General features: G+C 42.6%; 1 protein-coding gene across 2 annotated transcripts in view; it reads left to right on the top strand.

Annotated features, from left to right (window-relative positions):
* Positions 1-16,665, top strand: part of SLC66A2 (solute carrier family 66 member 2) — a 53,884-nt gene extending 37,219 nt beyond the window's left edge. For both annotated transcript variants that reach the window (XM_033154757.1, XM_033154758.1), the window contains one exon: positions 13,140-16,665. In XM_033154757.1, the coding sequence (XP_033010648.1) occupies positions 13,140-13,347 (208 nt within the window). In that variant the 3' untranslated portion in view covers positions 13,348-16,665. The remainder of the gene's footprint in view (positions 1-13,139) is intronic.
* Positions 16,666-19,080: the final 2,415 nt, after the last annotated feature.

Below are 19,080 nucleotides of genomic sequence, written 5' to 3' on the forward strand. Positions count from 1 at the left end.
TTGTTGGCAGCACATGCAGGGAAATCTGGTGGCTGAAACTGCTTTTGTCTTTTGTTGCTTTTTTATTTTGTTTTGTTACATCAGCATGAAACAGGAGAGCAATTTGAAATATGAACAGTTTTCAGAGTTAGGATGGTTTCTTTCAAGTAGCTGTTTATGTTCAAAGGAGAGGTGAATGCAGTAAGAAGGAACCCCTTTTTTGTTTTCCATTTTTTGGAAGGAGATGGGTGTTACTTTGTAGTTCACTGGAAGAGCAATGGCTTTGCCTGAAGAAGGTCCCATGTTCAACCCTCCACATTTTCAGTTAGAAAAGGGTAGCGGGTGATGGTAAAGCCCTCTCCCTGAGTACTGGAGAGCCACTGTCAGCCAGAACAGATAATGTTTGACTAGAGAGGTCAATGGTTTGACTTTATTCGATGTTAGCAGGAAATGGTGCTTGCTGTGTGAAATTTGAAGAGCATGGTAGCTAATGTGCTGTCCTCCAGATGTTGGACTTTACAACTTCCGTCAGCACCAGCCAGCATGGCTAGTCCTCAAGGGTGATGGGAATTGTACTCCTGTAACATCTGTACAATAGCATGTTGGTCATTCCTGCTCTAGACAGTGACTCATTTCCCAGTTTTTTTCATTAGAATATCTTTGGTTATTTGATACCACCTCCCTATTAGGGTTCCATGATTGGGAGAAAGGTGAGATATAAATGTAAGAAAATAAATATTATTGCTTATATTTATTTGTTTAACCACACACACTTGCAGAATGCCCACCAATTGGAGGGGGGCTGTATGTGTGATGAGGCAGGGCGTGCCAACCCCGTCCCCCCCCCCCGCCACATCTTCACCATCCCTCTCCAGCCCGCCTCAGAGGCCAGGTCTGGCCCTGCTCTTGCATTTTCTCAGTAGCTGCATTTTCACTAGTTGTTAGATTGTCTCACCAGATGAAAGACTGGGCAGTGTGGGAGAAGGGAGGAAGGAGAGGTTGCTGTGCAACTTCACAGTTTCATTTCATGCTTTGGAGCAGTGCACTTGGAAGAGAGCTTGTATATGTGCCTGCATGCTCCATCCAGGAGCAATTGTGGCTCCAGGGGACATCTCCCTGTCATTGTCCCTCTGTGTGTGGGAAGGCCAGACCAGAACCAAGAAGCTGGAGCTGGTGCTGCTTGGACAAACAATCCAGGCTGTGCTTTCACTTGCTGGTCCTCAAGAAGAAGAAGAAGAAGAAGAAGAAGAAGAAGAAGAAGAAGAAGAAGAGTTTGGATTTGATATCCCACTTTTCACTACCCAAAGGAGTCTCAAAGCAGTTAACATTCTCCTTTCCCTTCCTCCCCCACAACAAACACTCTGTGAGGTGAGTGGGGCTGAGAGACTTCAGAGAAGTGTGACTAGCCCAAGGTCACCCAGCAGCTGCATGTGGAGGAGCAGAGACGCGAACCCGGTTCACCAGATAATGAGTCTACCGCTCTTAACCACTACACCACACTGGCTCTAGCTCTTCAGCCAGGCGACAGCAGCTCCAGGGACTGGTCCTTTGGAGTTTTGCCACCTCATGGCAACTCAAAGAAACTCTTGAAAGTGGCCCTGTTGCTTCAGTCATGTTGAACAATTTTAGTGTCAGTCAGCACGCATTACAATCTCTAAACAAATTACTGCTTTCAGATTACCACCTTGTTGGTAATATTAAGCGGGATTTAGCACTACAAGGAGATTGATGAATGCAAGTGCATTGTGGGAAGCTCCTTATGTCTGATGATGGCCATGGGAGAAGAGATAAACAGTAGAGGAGAACACCATTTATGGAGTTTTATATGTCCCTGGCGTTAAGTGTACCAAAGCTTTCTCTTGCTGAAGGGTGTGATTAAGACACGAAAATTAACTAAGGATATTTTCACTAGCTCTTGTGTGGAACACTTGTATTTTAAGACCATTGATTCAGGCTATGGGGAGTATTAAAGTTATAATAGGAAAACTTTAATATATATTTATATTTACAAGAGAGAGGGAGAGGAAGAGACTTCATATTCTACTGTAATTGAAAACCTCCTAATATTTAAATAGCATGGACAGACCGTGGAGAGAATATAATAAGACAAAGATATGAATCATTGGCTTGGTACCAGCTAAATTGAACTTGGGGTTTAAATATTTTATTACCACTATAAATTCATATCTTCTTGAGGGGATTGCAAGAAGAAGGATTAAATAAATTTATATTTAATAATAGTGGGTTCTGCTGTGACCCTCAGCCTGCAAGAATTGTTCCCCAAAGCAATAATAACCTCTCATTAAATTGTTTGTAGAATTCATATTAGAAATAAGTAGAACAGTATTGCACTTGGTGTTCTCAGTTGTCTCTATGATTAAAAAGGTAAAGAACTGGCACTTGTTTATGTGCACTGTGGCCTGGAGTTTAGGGTGCATAGTCTTACAACTCATCCATTTTCATGGCCCCTGTTCCCAAATGGCATTGCTCTCCTGCAGTCATAGGGAGATATGACTTTAGTGACTGCATATAGATGTTAAATAGCATTGGGTGCAGTGTAGTGCCTTGCAGCACCCCATGGTTTGCCAGGGGGCTGTGGCACAGTCACACAGTGCTGCTCTCTGGAACTGTCCTGCAAGTGGTACCGGTAATCAAACCACTGAAATGCAGTGCTTCTGACCCCAGTGTGTAGAGATGATTCAAAAGAATGCGTTTGGCCAACAATGCATGGAGACGATCCAGGAGAATACTGTGAACAGTAGCATCAAAAGAGATCTGCAAGATTAACAGGGCCACATTATCTCTGCCTCTCTCACAGAGGTGGGCATCCATTAGGGCAATTCTGTCTCCAAACCAGGCCTCAGTCCTGATTGAAAAGGCTCCAGATAATCAGTTCCCTCCAACAGTTTCTGCAGCTTAATACACACCCTCTTATGCACCTTGCACAGAAAGGGACAATAGTTGGAATAAACCTCTGGTTCCTTGGAATAAACTGCCAGGTCCATTCTGTGGATTCACCCAGTTAATCAGGGGTGGGGTGGAGGCAGAGGTGTAGCAAGCCCAGAGGGTACCAGGGGCGACAATTTTTTGTCGCCCCCGGGACCCGGGGTGGCGCTTGTACGGCACCCGGTACAGAGTGCACATGTGCTGAATTCTTTGCATGCACACTCCATATGGGGTCAGAGTGCGCATGCGCGGGATGCCACGCATGCGCACTCTGTACGGGGCCGATCGCGTGCAGCAGCCCATAGGCCACTATGCAAGTCCGTACGGGCTGCTGCTCGCGCACGGCAGCCTATGGGCTGCGGCTTGCACGGAGGCCCTGTAAGGCTGCTGCGCGCAAGCGGCCCCGTACGGAGTGTGCATGTGTAGAATTCTGTGCATGTGCTCTCCGTACAGGGTCAGAGTGTGCATGCGCGGGATGCCACACATACACACTCCGTACGGGGCCGGCGTGCAAGCGGCAGCCTGTAGGCCGCCGTGCATGAGCAGCAGCCCGTATGGACTTGCATGGTGGCCTACGGGCTGCCGCTTGCATGGCGGCCCTGTACGGATTGAGCATGTGTGGCATCCCGCGCATGCACACTCCGACCCCGTACGGAGTGCGCATGCGCAGAATTCCGCACATGTGCACTCTGTACCGGGTGCCGCTCATGGGCCCGCCCTTCGCCGCCGCCATGCCGAGTGAGCGATTCGCCCCCATCGCCCCCACCTTCCTGCGCCACTGGGTGGAGGGTAGCTTTAAGAAGTCACAATAGGCAAGTAAGCCATACTGCTACAAGTGTCTTGTCCACATTCTCAGGCCTTGAAAATTGAAACTGATGCCATAAAATAGGACGAGACAGTGCATTGGACACCTCATCAGATACTTTCAGCAGTGATGAACAGATTGCCATGGAGGTGAGCAATTTTGTCTTCAGAATGCTTTGCAGAGTTGTCACAGCGAGCTGCTGATAGCTCTTACATGGGGGTAGACATAAGTAAACCCCAAACCACTCAAAGAAGCTCAGCTGGTTAGTTATCTGAAGATGTGATGGATGTAGCAATGTAAGCTTTTATTTTTCTGCCCTCACCACCACTTAGTAGGCAAAATTAGTGTGTGTCCGGATGTCTTCATGACAGGTCTTGTGCCTGTGTCATGGTTTGGAGCTCTCTGACATATCAGGAAGCTTCACAGCATTGGAAATGGGAACTTGGGTGCAGTTGTGTTGATGACTTCACGTCTTGTGCTATTCCATGGGCAAGATTGCTGACTCTGCTACCAGAAAACCCCCCTCCCAAAAAAAGAGCATTTGGGTATCTATTAGATTCAACATGTATCTGCTTGGGAGAACTGGTTGCATGAGGTCAAAATTCACAATATATTGTTCTGATCATAACAACAGGGTAATATATATGTGTGTATGCGTGCGCACACAGAGAAAATCTAGAAGCCCTCTGTGTTCATGAAGCAGCTGTTGCCTGTAGGTCTGCTTTATCCTTGGAATAAGGCTGCTTCTGGAATATAACCCTGTGGGGGTGAGCTGCTAATGTGAATGTAGCAACACCAAAGAAACACACTGCAAATGAGAAAATGCCCTGGTATCCTTAGAATCTGCGTGCCACACATGTGCTGCTTGATGCCAGTGTTTAACCACCCAGAGAGATGTCGACATGGGTTGGTTCTTGCTGACTTCTGCTTCTCTGTGATTGGTAGATGAATTTGACCTTAATTCCCACCCACTCTGAGGCAAGTCCACCAATGGTAAACACATTCCAAGTTGATGTAGTTGTTTCATGAGCGTGACACAGATTTCACTCTGGATCATCTTTCTCTGCTGCAAAACGTCTATCATATGCATATACCAGTCCCCCCAAAAAGTATGCTGTAACAAACCACTGATATTATGTTATCCACTCACTCAGGGATATGGTTTCTGCTTCATGCCAATGTTCTAAAAATAACTGCCAGAGCTCTTCCTTCCCAATTCCGGTCAACTGGTTTTTGTGATAGACGAGGGCTGGACATACTGCTTCCTCTTGAGATTGTCAGTGTTGCTGTAATGCCAGAGAGATTGCTGCAAAGTGACATAAGAAATTCCTTCCTGAGGTTGTGCACATTGGCATGCCGGAATGAGTTTCAAATTTAGAACTCCTAATGGTTGACCAACTTTTGCATCCCGTCAGCCTTTAAAGAAGGACGATTACCTGCTCATTCAGGAATTCCATATTTTTAGGGTGCAATCTGATGTGAAATTGTCATAAGCTGCCAGTGCTTTTAAAAATGTCCCCATTAATATAGGGAGCTTGGGACATGGATTGCATTATTATTACCAATCTGGAATTTTGATTGCCATTAAATTCCCAACAGCTTCTTTGAAATCATGGCTTGCATTTTCATTTAACTTCTGTTTGTCTCATATCTATACTCTGTTACTATGTGTAGCAAAAGAAACAAGTTGGAATTAAAATGCTGCATCGATAATTTAAGAGGTTTTATTTAAATTGTATGAGGCAGGGATCCTAAAAGAGTGTACAAATAGAAAATGGGATATTGTACCTACAGATATTAAACACCTAGCAACTAGAAACTGCTAAGCACCCAGAGATACGCAAACCAAATTCCTCCCCACCCCTAGTTAACAGTCGGATTCCTCTACATAATAGGGACTAGAGGTGGTGGTTCTCCACAAAGTGGTGGCAGCTGATGGGAAGACAAAACACTCCAGACCCAATCCTTCATAATGCATTTCAAGTAGCAAGCAGAAAAGTGTAAGTAATGGTTAAGTGAAACTTCAAAGAATTGACAGTAAAAATAGTTGCTCAGGGCAGATGCAAGCTAGCATAAGCAGTCAGACCAGATAGATGACACTAATAATGGTGAGATTTCTACTGGGAATCTTATAACTGAGACTAGTAAAACAAACATTTTGCACAGTGAGATGTACCACAGTGTAGTAATGACCCACCTGAGGTCTTTACCCACCAAGAGAGAGAGAGAGGGGGGGGGGGAGAGAGAGAAGTGCTGGAAAGTCATGTATATTTTAGAAATATAATTCTGTGGCTTGGATTTAAGAAACAATTTGCCATTATCCTGGCAGCAAGCATGTAACTGAAGCAACACCATTTGTTTGTGTTCACAAACTTGATCTAGAATAACTCATTTGCCATTTTAGTAGCTGTATGCAGATTCAGTTTCTCTTGCAGCACAGAGTCACACACAAAAAATCCCCACTTGCAAGATTTCTCTTTGTTATTGAGCTACCCAAGGTACATGTACTTAAGAGCTACCAAGTTGCTCAAATGAAAATTGTCTTTGGCAAATTGGTTGAGTGTAAGTCTGACTTTCCTGACTTTAGTCACCATACTTTAGAAGATGGCCTCTATGCCTTGGGGGAAAAAAAATGACTGTGGAAATGTCTGAATTGGTAATCCATAGGGAGTTTCACATGGTCTCCAGTAAAAGAGGTTTTCTTCCATCTAACATAGAATGTGGTCTTCTCAACAACAAACCATGCCCTGTGCTAATTTTCATTTGGCTAAGTGTCATCCAGGCCTAAGCCAGGATGACCCCTCAGATGAAAACCCCAGTGACATGAAGACTGAAGACCTTATGGTATCTCCTGACTCCAGTGCTACCCCAGACACCCCCAACATTTCTGGAGAAGTGTCGCCAGGCCCAGCAGCAGCAGATGACCCAGAAAGATGCATGAAAGACGTTCCCGATTGACCTGCTGCTGCTCTTTCAGCTGTTGAAGACTGGCATCAGAAGATGCAGGCACTGAGTTTCAGGTTAAGTGCTAACCTGACAGTGTGCAAAGTGGAATGTAGGGAAATGTACATTAAAATCTCAAGGAAAGAGTAGCAGGGCAATGGACTGCATTGCCTGGGGTAGCTTATAGAATAACCTTTTCATAAATATTTCAATATGAGTCCTGAATGAGTATCCATGACGACTTGCTTAGGTCTTGAAAAACCTGGGGATGACTAGGTTTGAGCATGCTTTTTTAAACATTGCAGGTGTAAATATTAATCTTAACTGGGTTTGACCCAAAGCAGTGTCGTCCTCCTTTGAAAGATTTAATCTCCTTTGGAGAATAAAAAATAATTATTATTAAATGACTTGCAGAACTTTATTATAAAGTTTAAGGTTTGACTTTTTGTATTTCTGAATATTTTCTATGTTTAATTTTCTCTTGGACTGTCTTGGTTTTTTTTGTACATTAATGTTGTAATGGCCACTGCCTATAAACAGTAGAAATCTGACTGACAGAAGTTTTTACTTTTAATGTGTCATGTGGCATGTAAAATATAAAATAAAGGAGAATGTATCTTTCCCTTGGACAGTAGGGTGCTCCTTGCCAGTGCACAAAAAGTAGTATCATAGGTACTTGACTAAGAAAGTGAGAGTGGGGTGCTGAGTGTTTTTTCTGAGAATAAATTGCAGTCGCATAAATATAAATTCTGTCATTTTTTAAATTACATGGCTGTACTGCTGGAAAAACGCCGGTATGTGGTAAATGCAGCTTTATGCATTGCATAACTGGATTGTTGCATTTGCATACCGTTGTTTAAAGTAGCAATTTTGAAGAGCTCAGCTATAAGAAAAGCGCTTGTACTGGGGAGGTGTGTTGTCACTGGATACCATTGGAGTGCATTACATCGCTGGGAAGTGCTATTTTTGTTGCTTGAGCCTCTGGCAATAACATTTCTTTCAGAGCAGCTCCTGCTTCCTTCGCTCCCTCTGGCATATGTGTTGTTGCAAGACCCGATGTTACTCTTGCACCTCTTGCTAGTTAACCAGCCATGTTGCGGCTCGGTTCACCACATGTTTGCTCCCCGCCTAGCCCTGCTGCTTTGTTTTCCTTACAGCCATGGAGCCGTTAACGTTTCCCTAACTGATGGGTCCTTTGGTCACAAATCACAGTAACTTGGAAGAGCAGCCCACAGGAAATCTGCAACAGTGTGTGTTTAATTCTGCAGTTGGAAAAACTAAATTCTTTGAGGAGAGCCTCTTGTGATCAACAGACACTAACGAAGTTGAAGTTGTAAATGTATTAGCTTTGTGGATTCTGGCATATACCGCTTGCTTTCTGCTTTTCGGGAAATCTGGAGGCTGCAGCAGGACTTGCATTTTGCAGAGCTGTATAGTGTGAACGTTGGCTTTGTTGGGCCATTGACCAATTGAACTTGGTGGCAACTCCCAGGAGTTGGGGATTGTCCTGGAGTTGACCATAATAATAATAATTATTATTATTATTATTATTATTATTATTATTATTTGTACCCCGCCCATCTGGCTGGGTTTCCCCAGCCACTCTGGGCGGCTTCCAACAGAAATCAAATACAAAAATATCACACATTAAAAACTTCCCTAAAAAGGGCTGCCTTCAGGTTTTTTCTGAATGTCAGGTAGTTGTTTATTTCCTTGACCTGTGATGGGAGGGCGTTCCACAGGGCGGGCGCCACTACCGAGAAGGCCCTCTGCCTGGTTCCCTGTAGTTTTGCTTCTCGCAGTGAGGGAACCGACAGAAGGCCCTCGGCGCTGAATCTCAGTGTCCGGGCTGAATGATGGGGGTGGAGACGCTCCTTCAGGTATACAGGACCGAGGCCGTTTAGGGCTTTAAAGGTCAGCACCAACACTTTGAATTGTGCTCGGAAACGTACTGGGAGCCAATGCAGATCTCTCAGGACTGGTGTTATGTGGTCCCGGCGGCCACTCCCAGTCACCAGTCTAGCTGCCGCATTCTGGATTAATTGCAGTTTCCGGGTCACCTTCAAAGGTAGCCCCACATAGAGTGCATTGCAGTAGTCCAAGCGGGAGATAACCAGAGCATGCACCACTTTGGTGAGACAGTCCGCGGGCAGGTAGGGTCTCAGCCTGCATACCAGATGGAGCTGGTAGACAGCTGCCCTGGATACAGAATTAACCTGCGCCTCCATGGACAGCTGTGAGTCCAAAATGACTCCCAGGCTGCGCACCTGGTCCTTCAGGGGCACAGTTACCCCATTCAGGACCAGGGAATCCTCCACACCTGCCCTCCTCCTGTCCCCCCAAAACAGTACTTCTGTCTTGTCAGGATTCAACCTCAATCTGTTAGCCGCCATCCATCCTCCAACCGCCTCCAGGCACTCACACAGGACCTTCACGGCCTTCACTGGTTCTGATTTGAAAGAGAGGTAGAGCTGGGTATCATCCGCATACTGATGAACACCCAGCCCAAACCCCCTGATGATCTCTCCCAGCGGCTTCATATAGATACTAAAAAGCATGGGGGAGAGGACAGAACCCTGAGGCACCCCACAAGTGAGAGCCCAGGGGTCTGAACACTCATCCCCCACCACCACTTTCTGAACACGGCCCAGGAGGAAGGAGCGGAACCACTGTATAACAGTGCCTCCAGTTCCCAACCCCTCGAGCAGAACTAGGAAACAGCTCTCACCTTTGTCCCTAGCCCGCCGGAGATCATCGACCAGCGCGACCAAGGCGGTTTCAGTCCATGCAGTAAAATAGTGGAAGCATTCATTTTCTGTCTTAAATCTTACACTTCTGAGGTTGCCAAATTCTGCAACAAGTTTTCTTGTTTGTTTGTTGCTGTTTGTTTGAAGTTTCAGAATCCTGGGTCTATATTGTATTTTATAGTCCAATATGGAAATGTTAGTGCATTAGTAAAAGCAGCATTTGGGTCAGACTAAATTATCCCCTGTTGGAATTTTACAGTTAACACAGTCTTGTTACACGTTTGATATACGTGGATCTGCACACTACATGGTTGCTAGACACTTGGTAAATAAAATTCGAGTTCTACACATTCTGGACCCTTTATTTTGAAGTCGGCGGGGTTTCAAAGTCTCCTTAGCTTATTCCCAGCTTGTTAAAATGCCTTCTGTATCTTTCATTAAATGATTGCATTGTTGCATATCTCTTCCCCCCTCTACTAATGGAGAGGAAAATTGTTCCGTAGAACAGCCGCTCAAAATGGGGAAAATAACCTTTGTGAAATGAAATCCTCCTTATCTGTCCATGCACTTGGCTTCATTCTTGCTTCCAGGCAGATTGTGTGCTACTTCTAGCTTCCTGCCTATCTGGGGTTTCTTTCTGTTCCCCCCCCCACCCCCACCCTTCCTAAAAAAGGAAAGGGGGAAAAAAGAATTCTGAGCGGCTGTTGGACTTCACAGAAGGCAACGCTTTATTCAGCTTACAAAAGTCTCTCCCATATGAAATTCTGAAATGACTGAATAGGAAAAAATGGTGTGTCTGCAAAGCTAGCCTGGTTTTCTTAGATATATGCAAAAGAAAAAAAAAGTCATTCACTTATTCCTCAGGGAAGCTGAGTTTGTGCAGTGAAGAGACAATAATATCATAAATGGGGGCACACATGAAGCAGAAATTTCCAGTGTCACTAATTGTACCAGATGAGTTCCTGCGTGGGCATGGAGTGGGGGCAACTTTCCCTTTTTTTCTCCCTGGCCCTCTGGCCAAACACACTTTTACTAAACAGGAGGGGGTTGTAACTGCGCTGCTTTATCTTTTCTTCCCTTTTAAGTGGGCTTGAAATACAAATCATTGATAAATGAGTAAGAATGACTGCGGCATATTGAAAAAATATGTGGCATTAACTAAACCATCTGAAAATGTTTTTCTTTTGTATTTATGTGCAAAAACTCAGGGCTGTAGGGTAGGGTGCACAATATTTTTAAAGCAGCATTTAAAAAGCACAGTCAAATAAGACGGGCGGTGTTATAAATTGCCTAGGTTTATTATTGTTCAGGGTTAAAAAGAAGTTTAGGATGTCCATGTATCCATTTCTAAGTTTTGTCTTGCCTCCAGAGTGCTTCCCATGGGTTGGGATTGAAGATGCATAGTGAATATTACTGAAACACTGTGTAGAATCATTCCTGTTCTTAGACTGCACACAATACAGCATCAAAGGCTACCATAAACACTGTTGTCCCAATACTTTCATGAGAACGTCAAAGCATACATAGGATTTAATGTTGGAGTTTATGGGTTACTAAAATGTTGAGAAATGCTCTGTGCAAGTACAATGGCAGTCTTCCTTAAGGCAGAAAGCTGTGCAACCCCCTGCTGCACTTTTGATTGCTGTCCTTGGTATCAATTCATGCAAGAGAGCTGTATATGCATCCAGGGCTTTCAACCGTTTCCCAGTGTATGCCCCATGTGGTTTGTGAGCATGTAGCTTGTTTTCTGCTAGTCCTAGCATGAGCAGAATGGATTGCAGTTACATTTGCAACAGTCACCACCAATGACAGTAGCTCCGGATCCTATGATAAGTTGCCTCTTCTTCTATGAAGTCCTTCCTGTTTTGCTTCTGGGTTTTCAGGCACCATCCCCAGGAAACTGAGATCGCAGGGCATCTTAAGTAGCATGTGAGAGGATTGCAACTCTCGTAGCATGAAGACCCTTCCTTCAGGATTGATCATTTTAAAACATTAATTTATCTCTTGCATAAGCTTACTTTGTGATCTCTATAACTGGGTTTGTATGAAGTGTATGCACAGCTGTGATAGTTTTGCTCTCTTCAAAACACAAGTTGACTTGTGTTTAGGCTGTAATCCTGAGCCCTCTTAATGCAGATTAAATACCATTGAATGCAGTGGAGCTTATTTCTTAGTTGCTATCTTGGAGACTGTGCTACACATCTCATATTTTATTTTACTTATGACTTGTGTTGAATCATAAACAAATAACCATATCCCTAACATGGATCTTCCCTTCTTTTTGTGGACTGCTGTCAACTAGAGTATCAACTTGTCTTATTTCACTTTTCTCCTTGCTTCCATTTTCTCTCTCACTGGTTAGAGAAATGCTGGACATTTTCCCTATTTTGTCACACACATGGTTGCGTCTGATTACTTGTAAATAAGATCTGAAGTGCTCATCACTTTCAATTATATTTCATACACGTTGCATAATATATTTTAGGTTATTATAACAATGAACTCCAAAGCTTTTACTGGGCGCTGCTTATAATTCCATTAAAAATATGTCCATTTATAATGCATTAAGACTGTTACAGGCACTTAAAAACTGGCAGTGGTTTTGACTTTCACTACTGGGAGTGTGTTAATGAACATTTATTTTTTAAATTATAAAAAGCTATCTCTGACTTCCTTCACTTCAATATTATACTTGAATAGAAAGAAAAGTTTCAATAATATTGTGCTTTAGGACTCACAAGGGTAGTTTATATGAAGTAATGAGTGGTGATTAAGGTACTCCTTGTTTTGATTATTTATATACTTGGGAGACACTGTCTTATTTCTTGGTATGTATGCATAATCTGATTGTTGGAATAAGTTAAGTTGGAATAAGCTATAAACCAATATAAATGGAAGGGGGAGTGAACCTGGAAGGCTCGAGTTAAAATTCTATCTTATGCTCATCCAAAGCAAGCCTTTATGACTATCTTGGTGCTAAAAGTCAAAAGATGACTTCTCTCTTCACACAAGCTTCAGTTAAACCAGGAAGGCTTTTTTTAACCATAGTTTTCCATTCCACCCAAGCTAGGATATTGTTTGCCAGCTTTGGAACCAGACACAATCTTTAAAACCGTGGTTTGAAGTTGGGTTAAGAGTCTGGCTTTTTTGAAAATGGTAACCATAGTTATCTGCTTTGGGTCATATAGGAAACACTGTGGTTAATTGGATACTTTCTAGCTTAATTATGATTTCAGCTGCCTGTGTGGGTAAACAGTTCATACATTAAACCAAATTATGATGATCCAAACCAGCTCATTCTCAATAGCCTTGGGTTAGTCATAACTGGTTTCAAAAGCTAAATATAAAGGCTTCTAATATAGGAACCTGTTTATGCATTTGAAAAATTAATAAAAGTGTGTGTGTGTTTGAAAGAGACATTTTGTTTTCTCTATTTTATGTACTGTGGCATTCTCTGGATTTTTAGTACGAACTATATGGCTTATGACTGGCTACTCTGCAGAAGAGTAGACAAAAGCTCTCTCCACATTAATGTTAGATTTGCCATGCATTATAGCAGAAGATAATAAAGTTTGCTGACGATTGTGCTTTGCTTATTCTAACTGTCACTCATATTTAATCAGTTACAATTACAACGTTGTTCTACAGTTGTAATTCTTTGTTTCAGTTTTCCATTTTTCCTCTTCTTAAAAGTGCTTTCCTTTTCTCTCCCTGTTAAGTGTCAAGATGGTGCTGATGTGGACCAGTGGTGACACCTTCAAGACTATATACTTCCTTGTGAACCAGGCTCCCTTCCAGTTCTCTATCTGTGGACTTCTACAGGTCTTTGTGGATATGGCCATCCTGTTGCAGGTTTACTTCTACAGCTGCTACCCACAAAAGCCAGCTTCACACACAACACACCCAGCCAGTACGAAGGCACTTTAAAGCACAAAGTGGAGGCAGCTATCAGTCAAAATCTTTGGAGCCAGCCTTGCAGCTTCACTCCCAGTTGTAAATACTGTGTTTCTGATGGGCTGCAAATAGAAGCGTCCAACATGGAAACATATTCAGGTATCAGACCTGGCATTGTTTTTAATTATTTGCTTTCCTTGTGTTCCAAATCCATTGGAATGGATTTTTCTTTTTGGGGCTCACATGAGGGTGCTTTTAATATATATATATATATGGACATATCTATAAGTCTTATTCACTCATCACGCTTCATATATATGTGCTTGTGTGAGTGTGTGTATGTGTACCTACTCAAGGGCTGGATGTTTTTCAGTGCTATTTAAAAAAAAGTTCAATCACAAGAATCAGAGTATTTTGTCTGAAGCTTTTACCTATTTATATAAAATGTATAAGGGTCATACTTTTGGAATGTCTGTTATATTTCAGTTAGGACTCATGAAGGCAATGCAGTTATCGGCAGAAATGTTAAAATTGTTTTTTCCAAATGGTGACGGAGGCTGCAGCTAGGAAGAAAGGGGTAAATGAATGATGTAAAGAAAATGTATTTTATTCAGTGTAAATGTGTTAAGCACACACTGCTGGACCAGTGTGTCCAATTAATAGATCAAAGTGTGAGGTGTGGTTGTGGAGTGGGTGATGCTATGACCAGATGAAAAAAATAATGAATTGGCAGTCAACTTGTTGCTGTGAAGAAAGAAGGGAAGGAAGGAGTCTAATACAACTCAGCCTTGTTTCTGAAGTGGCTACAGTCATAAGAGACCTGAGGAAAAATGCCGAGCAGGTTGAGAAACCCTGTAGAGGCGCTGCCAAAAGACCCAATGAAGGATTTATGACAGTAGCCGTTTGGAGGGGGTAAAGCCAGAAAGAACCCAAATGTGTAGCCTAGGCCTTAATCTGAACTCTCTGTGCCCATATATATTTGGCGGTGAAGCCAGCAGTGTTACATAGCTGAGACTTTCCAGTATGGGCACAGTGAAATGCCTTCCGACGTACAGTCTTAAGCTGCACTGGCAATGGGAGCACTGTCTATATAACTGCATCTTAATCTAAAATAAACTACCTGGGTGTGCGGTCTGCTCCAATAAATGAAAGGTAGACTAGGCTAGGCAAGAGCCATTTGGAGGAAGAAGAGAAATTGCCTAGTGATGGAAAACACAGCAGGCCTCTTTTTCAAAAAGAAAGCTGGGACTTGACACTTTCCTTAGTATTATTTAATGCCAAATGTGTTCTTTGCATTAGCCAAATACTGAGGAGGAAGAATCCTAACAGCATTTCTAGCCCTTTAAGATCTTGAAAGTTGCTTCCTTTTAGCAAGTTCTATGGCCAGTAATTGAGATAGCATATGAAATACAGGTGAGAACTTGTGTTATTTACATGCAACGTAGATGAAGAGTGGGGAAAATCTGTACCTAAAGTATGTTTGCCAGTTTCCTTTACTGAAGACTTGATCTAGAATTCAGCAACTGCACAGCTTGAACTGTTCCACTTTTCAAACCACTCCACTTTGGCCGCTTGCCAAGAGGAACCTGTTTTGACCCGGTAAGGTGAATATGCAGTCATGCTGTGTTTCAGGAACTGTTTTGTTCTCTCCACAAGCCATGGTTGTCCAGAAACATATATTCTCCAATGCTAGATGAAACTGCTACGTGGATGCTAGCTTGTGTCAGCAATAGACAACTGTTAAAATGGTTGCTTTTCTCCACTAAAACGTTTTCAAAAAATGGATGAACTTGATGCACCTGCGCGTCTGATCTACGAAAGCTGTTTTTAGCTGGGCATCTTCCACGTTTGATATATTTGGCTGTGCCAAATCTTCTCTGTACTGAAAAGGCAGAGAAGTTTCATAATTGTTATCAGGTTTTTTTTAAAAAAAAAAAGAAAGGAAAGGAAAGGAATTATTTGCCTTCTGCACTTGTACATTTGCTTCTAATTTCTTCATCTGTTGAGTACGGAACAACCTCAAAACTGGCTGGACTTCCTCTTCTACCAGTTAGACACTCCATGTCTGAGGAGCAAATTGTCCTGGAGATCAAACTGTTCTTTTTTAAAAGAAAGAGGAGAGGCTACTACCATTCTGCAGTAGCTGTATGGATCTCTCTCTCCCTGGCTGGCATATAAACAGAACCTCAGGAAAACTGTTTTATTGAGATCTTAGTGTGAAGCGCTATGGTTGACCTCAGACTTTGTGCTATTGATTGGCTACCATGCTTGTTCCCTAATGCCTGAAGTGACCTTACCTAGCTGATGTTATGTGGCATGGCAGAATATGAAAGTTTAATTGCTCTCCTTTTCACAAATGTTCTGGCTGTGTTAGAACTTCTGGGCATTTGTCTTTTAAATTATAAATTTCCACCACAGTTCTATTTCCCTTGTCAGCTGCTGTAATGAGGATTGTATTTCTACTTGTACAACAGGATTTCATAACAGTAACTTGCAACGCTGTGCTTTATTTTTGTATGGGGCAGTCTCCCCCCCCCCACCCAATTGTTCTTTGAAAAGGGGCTTAAGACTCGGCTGGTGTGTGTTAGCTTAGTCTGTGCATAACCCCCATGCCTCTTTGTTTAACAAGTATTATTGATGGTAAAATTGGTAATATTTCCCAGGACGCTGTGCACAGATTCAGTTATATCTGTTAAACTGATAACCATTTGATGTCAATATCCAAACAATTTCCTTCATGCCAGGATTGCCGATGCCAGAAGAAAAGCCAATAGAGTTGGGTCTAAAAACACTACTTTCATCTGTGGCATCTAAACAGGAGCTGGGGAATCCCTGAATCCTAGATTTCAAGGTATTTAGGGGAAGGCTCAAGGGCTGTTTTCAGGCATGCCAGTTAACAACATCAGCAGATTCCAGTGGGACCACAGCTATCTCAGGTGTCTTTTAGACATGTCCCCAGGTGTGTAGGAATGCTAGTCTGTGATTGGCTTCTGTGTGCCTGGGAGAATGTTTAAATGACCCAGTTCAAGTTCTGCAGAAAAGACCCCATCACATGGTTGGATCATTGAAACATTTTCCCAGCCACAGGTGAACTGCTTGCATATAAACAGCTCCCACGTACCTGGGAGAACATCTAAAGGGCACCTCGGTGGTCAGTGAATCACTGGCTTTAAAAAAATGCAGTTCTTTTTACAGGTAAAGAAATCTGTGTAACCACAATCACATCAGAGTTCAGAGATTAAGTAAATCTTAAATCCATCTTTCTGCTGAATGTATGGAAAATCTCAATGGCACTAATGTTGATTTATCAGTTGCATTTTTTAAAAATAAACCAATCAGTTGTGCACAGAATTTGTTGTTGTTCCTTTCAAATGTAAGATAGAGATATTTTATCATTTGTATAGCCCTTTTCAGTGTACATTTTGCTGATGAAGTTGAGTGTCTTGTATAGTGCTTCAGCTATCTAGTGGAACGTAGCTGAGCAAGGCTTTCCCCCAAGATTGAGGATCCAATACATTATTCACACAGGCTCATACTAGGCACTGATCCACTCTCTTGGCAAGTGTATTAGATAGATATGATTTACCAGGTCTTATGTTTATTTCTTAAGTTCTCGCATATCAGCTGCAACAAATTATTTTGCAATTAAGTTTATGGCGTAAGCAGGGTTACACATTCATACAATTAAATATAGGGTTGTATTCAACTTCTGCTAAGAGTAGTACCATTGAAATTTATGGTCATTGCTAACTTGGGACAATTAATGTCAGTGGCTCTACTCTGCATAGAAGTTAGTTGGATACAGCCCATACTTTATAACTGTGTTCAACAGTACATAACCATTTTGACCCAGAAAAAGTAATAGGGCCAGGTGTAATTGATGAGTATTAGGTATGAGTAACTTTCTTGAGACTGGGGGGCATGGAAAAGAAATACTTGTCAAATTATTTCTACCAGTCAGTTCTGCGGGGAAAGACAGAAAATGTTTTAATTTTATTTCTTACAAAATCTCCACCAGCTTCTCAGAACAATTGTGTGAAAATACAGCTCAATAAAAACAAGGCAAACAGCTTCTGCGACACTGCATGGGGCATATCTCCAGTAGTTCTAAGCCGGGTTTAATCTGTTTAATCTTTCTTTGCAGCCCATAACACTAGAATCCCTTTATAGCCCCTGGCAAATTCACTTGATCCTAGGGTCTGAAGTACGGGCCAAACCTGCATCCTATGGTATGCTCTCCAAAAAAGTTCTCAGTCTGAGAATCCAAGTGGCTCAGCACAACATCTTGAAAAGCGACGTGGCCTGCTGTTTATTTTCCCTCGACATTCAACAAACAAGTGTATAGCTTTTAATTCGGCCAACATTTTTTGGGATATAAAACAGGGAAATGACATTTCTTTTATCAAGAGCACTGAATGGAATGGAGACAGTGCTGTTTTGTGCCACTTGCTATTATCAAAGGCTCCCTTTGGCGTAGTACTCCGTGGATTAAAGCGGCAGCTGCTGCTATTATGCAGCAAAAAATAAGAATTTTATTAAATTCCTGCAACAGTGAGAGCCTTGTGGAAGCAGGAAAACACGATGCCCAACATTACCCAAACAAAGGAAAGTGGGAAGTTACTCCCCCAATGTCTAAAAGCAAGGAAAACATAATGATCTGAACCATTAATTGTAGCCTAACTGAATTTCAAGAAGGGGTTTCATGTTTGCAGATTAAGAAAAGTGACAAGGAACACTTAGGACTGGAATGGGGAAAGATGTTAAGGTTGGGGGCTGAATTCGCTTAGTGGTAATCTCATGGATGTCATGTGCCAGGGGTGTAAAGGGCTGGAATTGCAGTTTCCACCTTCTTTCTCCCTCCCACAAAAATTGCCCAGCGTGGCAATCAAATAGGGTTGAAAAAAGGCTCCCATTGGTGTCTTATTTGCTCTGTATAGGAGAGGCTGAGGGGCGCTAATAGAAATGTCAATCGTTTTCTTTGGCACCCTTCAGACAGGCCTTCCTCAGTGACCAGATGAGCCACCAGAGTGCCCAAAATGGAGGGTGGGGCTGGGACTTACTAACACCAAGTGCAGTGACACTTTTCCCTTTTGCCTATACTGCCAGACTCTGTGTAGGCTGCTGATCACTTAGTACTCTGATTCAGACCCACAGAAAACATCATGTCTGGAGGTATCCTTACTGTTGAATGTGGAGATGAGACCAGCTGGAGCAAGACTCTCATTTTTTATTATTATAGACACCATGGTATTTAGTAGAGCCCAATTGCATGAAACAACTTAGGCAGCATATAGGTGCATTTCACAAGATGTGGGATTTTCTATTACAGGGTGAAGTCTGCACCTCTAGTGTTTGCCTGTCTGCTGCATATACCTGGTTCCAGCTCCAGCACTGATTCTTGTCCCTCCTATACCCTCCATGCTTTCTGCAGGGTTTTGGCTGATTCCCTCCCAAACCAGCTTAAATGTCTTTGGTTTGTTTAGAATTAACATATAGCTTTGAACATTGTGAAGTGGCCCTTAAAGAAAATATACAGGACAAGGGTTGTGCCAAGGATTAAATTGGCCAGAAACTGGTTGCCTCCTTCACAGACAGTTGCAACCTTATGGATGCCGTTTCTCACAATTACAGGATGTATGTAAATACAGCAGCCACATGGGATGAGCTGCTCGCTAGTCTCTCTGCATAGGTTAGCATTCTGGTTTAGTGGGATTTAAAAAAAAACAAAAACACCCCCCCCAAATTGTGCTAATCTCAAAACTGCAA

This window comes from Lacerta agilis, chromosome 7 (assembly GCF_009819535.1).
Source record: "Lacerta agilis isolate rLacAgi1 chromosome 7, rLacAgi1.pri, whole genome shotgun sequence".
Lineage (NCBI taxonomy): Eukaryota > Metazoa > Chordata > Lepidosauria > Squamata > Lacertidae > Lacerta > Lacerta agilis.